This window comes from Phyllostomus hastatus, unplaced genomic scaffold, assembly GCF_019186645.2.
Source record: "Phyllostomus hastatus isolate PE091 unplaced genomic scaffold, TTU_PhHast_1.1 phas_contig_137, whole genome shotgun sequence".
Lineage (NCBI taxonomy): Eukaryota > Metazoa > Chordata > Mammalia > Chiroptera > Phyllostomidae > Phyllostomus > Phyllostomus hastatus.
The window spans coordinates 9,995,058-9,999,307 of record NW_025333583.1 but is presented as its reverse complement, the minus strand read 5'-3'; the positions used below and the strand labels follow the sequence as shown (position 1 = coordinate 9,999,307).

Sequence of the window (4,250 nt, the reverse complement as noted above, 5' to 3'; positions counted from 1 at the left end):
AGGGGTGAAGGTGGGAAGAGGAGGGTGGGGAGGAATGCAGGAAAGCTAGTGCAAGGCACACAGAGATGTGCTGCTCAGATTGTGGGGTATGCAGTCCAGCCATCAGCCTCCAGATGACACTAACTGCAGGGTCTGCCTCAGCACAGAAAAGCCTTGACCAAGGTCAACCCTTATCAAAGCAGCCAGGCTGGGCTATTTTGGCCCCACACAGGAATGTAGGGCGGCCCCAAGCCTCCCTACCCCTTTTCTTTAGTGAGTATTGGTCTCTTATAAACATCTTGCCCCAAAATTCCTTCTTAGTCTATGCTTCCTGGGTAAGTTTTCTTTTATAGCTAGAGCAGCAAATGCTTGACATTAACTGATTCTGTGTGTTGCAAGGAGCTCTCAGACTTTCTTTCCATGGAAACAGGAACTCCCAGAGGGCACAAGAGAATGCGAGATGGCCATTTCTGATTAGAGAGTCCCGATCAGAACTGTTTATGAAGAGCTTTGTGCAGTCACGCTATGGACAAACATGTGGAGAATTGTGTATAATCCGAGTTCAGTGTCTGTGTGCCTGACGCTAAGGGGAGATTTGAATGTGAACCTGAAAAAGGGAACATTATGTGCATTCTTAGGGGTTAGGAGACAGGTCAAACGCAACCTTCCTCATCCTTTTGCTGCCCTACCACAATCTGACCCGCAGGGAATCTTGCAACATCTGGTACCTACACGCCTTCCCAATGCTTCGTTGAAAATAGAACTTGGTCATTTGGTTCCATGTCAAAAGCCCCACTATTGGAAATGGAAACTTCATGTCTAACCTCATCCTCTCATTCCTTCCTGCTTATATCCTTTCCTGATTGCAAGCAACCAAGTGGGTGGCTTGGTTTAAATGAGTCTCAATCCCAGCCTGTGCCACCCTGGTAGTGCCTCTGAGGCAACAGGAAGCACTCATTAAGACAAATATTACCCCTTGGTGAGTGGGTGAATGCTGAGAGGCGTCAGATCCCTGGCTGGACCATATCAGAACCCAAGGTCAAGGTAAAGTGAGGAAGACAACTAAGGACAGTTTTTCAAGACAGGACACTTTAGTCAAGAGTGTCTGAAAGTAGGAATTTATGACAGTCATACCATCTGGCTTGAATCAAACCTCCCAGGCAACACCCCATCTCCAGCCTTGTCCATCTCAAGCCTAACATAGCTGCTCTTACCATGTCAATAATAGTATCAAACTCCACTAAACAGAATGTTCTCTACCTCTAGGACAAACCTTTAGCTTTAACACATGGTTTGATGATACTCCTTATGCTATAAGCCCCTTGATAACTTGTCTATGCATTTCTGACACTCTGATACATCCATTTCTCCCTTTTATCTTTCCTTCTCCATGTTGGGAAGAGAGACAGTGTATAGAAACCAAGACTCAAATTTGGTGATGGTGCATGGCCAGAGTCAGGACAGTTTACTTTGATATATTTTAAGTCTGCCTACCTCAGAAAGCTTTTTTTTCAACCAAAGATCAAAATAAACATATTTTTTCAGTTTTCAGAATTCTGCCTACCTCAGAAAGCTTTTTTTTCAACCAAAGATCAAAATAAACATATTTTTCAGTTTTCAGAATTTTATTGAGATGTTGGGGAGAAACAGTCCACATTATACATTCCTCATTTCAATCATGATTGGTATTTTACCCACAGGATAGGTTCTTCTCTGGCTTTGAAGTTGTCAAAAATCTGACAGTCCCCTTCTGTTGTCCTCTCATTGCTGCCTGGTGTTGTTTGAAGTCCACCAGGACAGAGCCCACTAGTGGGGTCACACGTGGGAGCGGTAATTGCGATTGGCTGTGGGGGAAGGACATGTTTGCGACAGGGACACCAGTTAGAACATACACATTCATACTCTTCCTGTCCAGATATGAATTTAAATGGAAATGAACATCTTAGGCTGAGATTTCAGGGTCCTAGAGAGGTAATTTCAAGAGTGAGGGCCTTGGGGCAACAAGATCCGCCCTCCCCCCCATGTTTGACTGTTCTACTTATCCCTCACTCACCATCATCGCCTCGTTTTCTATTCTTCAGGTTGCCCTTCCGGTATTTTCTTTTGCTGCCACCTCTCTTGACTCCCTTGTGAGGAGATCTGTTCTTGCCCCTCCTCATGCCATGACTCTTTAATTTGCGGCTGGTCGACATTGTAATTTTGGCACAAATGAGGAGCTTTGCAGGGCCGGGAGGCGGCGAGTCTGGGTATTTATGGCCTTAGCCATTGTGATTGCAAAAGGGTGTGGCTTGGCAGGTGGGCGGGGCTCCATTATGCTGTCACTAGCCTTTGTCATACTTTGGTCATATATGGGAAATAAGATGGTCCTTCTAATGCAGCTCAAAGGTACCCTCAATTTTGAGGTCCTCTTTATGTTAAATGAAGTTTTCTAGACCAGTGTTACTGAACAACTAAATTTCAGTCCTGTGCTGGGCTTCTGAGGAATGCAATGGCCATTTATATAGGTATCTCCTGCCTTTAGTGTTTAGTGTTAGTTGAGTGCCTGTATATGATGCTTACTTAAGTGTCTCTATGGCACTGGGAGATAATAAATGTGTTTCCACATGGACTTGAATCTAGGAAATCCAATTTAATGTGGTCAAAGCATAAAACATCTCTTTCATCTAAACCAGGATTTCTCAGCCTCACTTCTGGTGACATTATGGCTGAGTAATTTTGTGAAACTGTCCTGTGCATTGTAGGATAGGTACTTAGCAACACCTCTAGACTTTACCCATTAGTTACCAGTAGAATCCCCACAGCTGTGACAATCAAAAATATTTCCAAATGTTACCTTGGGGGGAAGAGCAAAATCATCCCTGTGTGAGAATCATTGGTTCAACCAATGGTGATAGGAAAATAGTAGTAAATAAAAACAAAAGTAGACTTTATGTTCATAGAGCTTTCAGCCTAGTGGGGGAGAAACCCATTAATCTGACATCTACACAAATCAGTGAATAATTACTTCCCAATATGGTTCAAGATGAGGTTGGAAAGAGAGGCAGAAAACATACCAGGCTGGTATGTTTCCCATGGCTGGGAAGCCATGGAAAAATATTTAAGAGGATAACATGATGAGATTAGAGGCTGCTGGGTGGGGGGTAAATTAATGAAGAAGTGAAGTGAATAAAGTAGTAGAGGTTCAGGAGAGAAAAATACTGTATTTTGCCATCTATAATGCACATCCATGTTTTTGTGTGCATTGTACACAAGATTATTATAACCAATGGCATGTATTCATTATATCTATGTATAATGTGCATTCTTATCTTTCCCTGGAAAATTTGGGCATAAAAGTGTGCATCATACAAGGCAAGATACGGTACTTGATAATGGTTTAGGCCTGGCCAGGGAGATGGGGTGAAGAGATGTAGCTAGGAGGTGAAGACCATGAGGGATTGGATTTGGATGGTGAGAGCAGAGGGTGTCAAAGGTGTTGGTTTTTGTTTTATTGCAGCTATCTGGATGCCGGTGCTACTCACTGAGATAAAGGTCAGACATGTGGGCAGTGGCTATCATATATTTTAATCTCAGATATTTTGAGTTTTAAGTGTTTTTGAGATTTCCAAATAAATGTATTGAATAATTCTCAGGTCTATGGGTCTGGAGCTCAAAGTAGAAGCCTGAGCTGAAGATATCCACCATTCCCAACTTCCCTGATAATGGACTCATCATCCAATCTTTTCTTATTCTTTTCTGATGTCTTATATCTCTCCCCTGTCATTATCCTTACTCAAGAACCAAGCACCTGGCTAGCAGGGGGTTCTTAGCAGAAGTTGAATAAGAGAATGTATTTTAAGTCCCACTCCCTGTATTTTTTATGTCTATAGATAACAAATCATGTTTTGAAACCCAGATTCCTTCAAGTGAGACTTTCTATTTTTCTGTTTCCAAGCAGGTCTCTCTGAAGGTCTCCTGGTCTTCTGTTGGAGACTTTTCTCACCCAAAGAGGCAAGAGCCTAGCTGTTTCTCCTACAAGCAAGTTTCTTGAAAGCAGGAATTTAAAAATTATGTTCACTGCTATATACTTCTAGGCACTAAACAGTCCTGCCACAAAGTAAGAACCTAATAAGGAATTGTGGAATACTTTTTGAATAAATTAAAAACCCTATGTTTCTGACTATCCCATACCTCCCTATTTTGTCCCACCTCTCCAAAGAAGACTTTCCTGACTTTTCAATATTTTACTGTTCAAAGTTCATGGTTCTTTAACATCAGCCTTAAAGTCTGGG

The 4,250-nt window shown here is 42.3% G+C and overlaps 1 protein-coding gene across 1 annotated transcript; it reads right to left on the bottom strand.

Moving 5' to 3' along the window:
• Positions 1 to 1,683: 1,683 nt before the first annotated feature.
• TNP1 (transition protein 1) lies at positions 1,684 to 2,176 on the bottom strand. The gene is made up of 2 exons (XM_045855952.1): positions 2,033 to 2,176; positions 1,684 to 1,823 (listed from the first exon to the last, which is right to left on the bottom strand). The coding sequence occupies exons 1-2, from the start codon at positions 2,169 to 2,171 to the stop codon at positions 1,795 to 1,797; spliced, it is 168 nt and encodes a 55-aa protein (XP_045711908.1). The 5' UTR covers positions 2,172 to 2,176; the 3' UTR covers positions 1,684 to 1,794.
• Between the last annotated feature and the right edge of the window lie 2,074 nt (positions 2,177 to 4,250).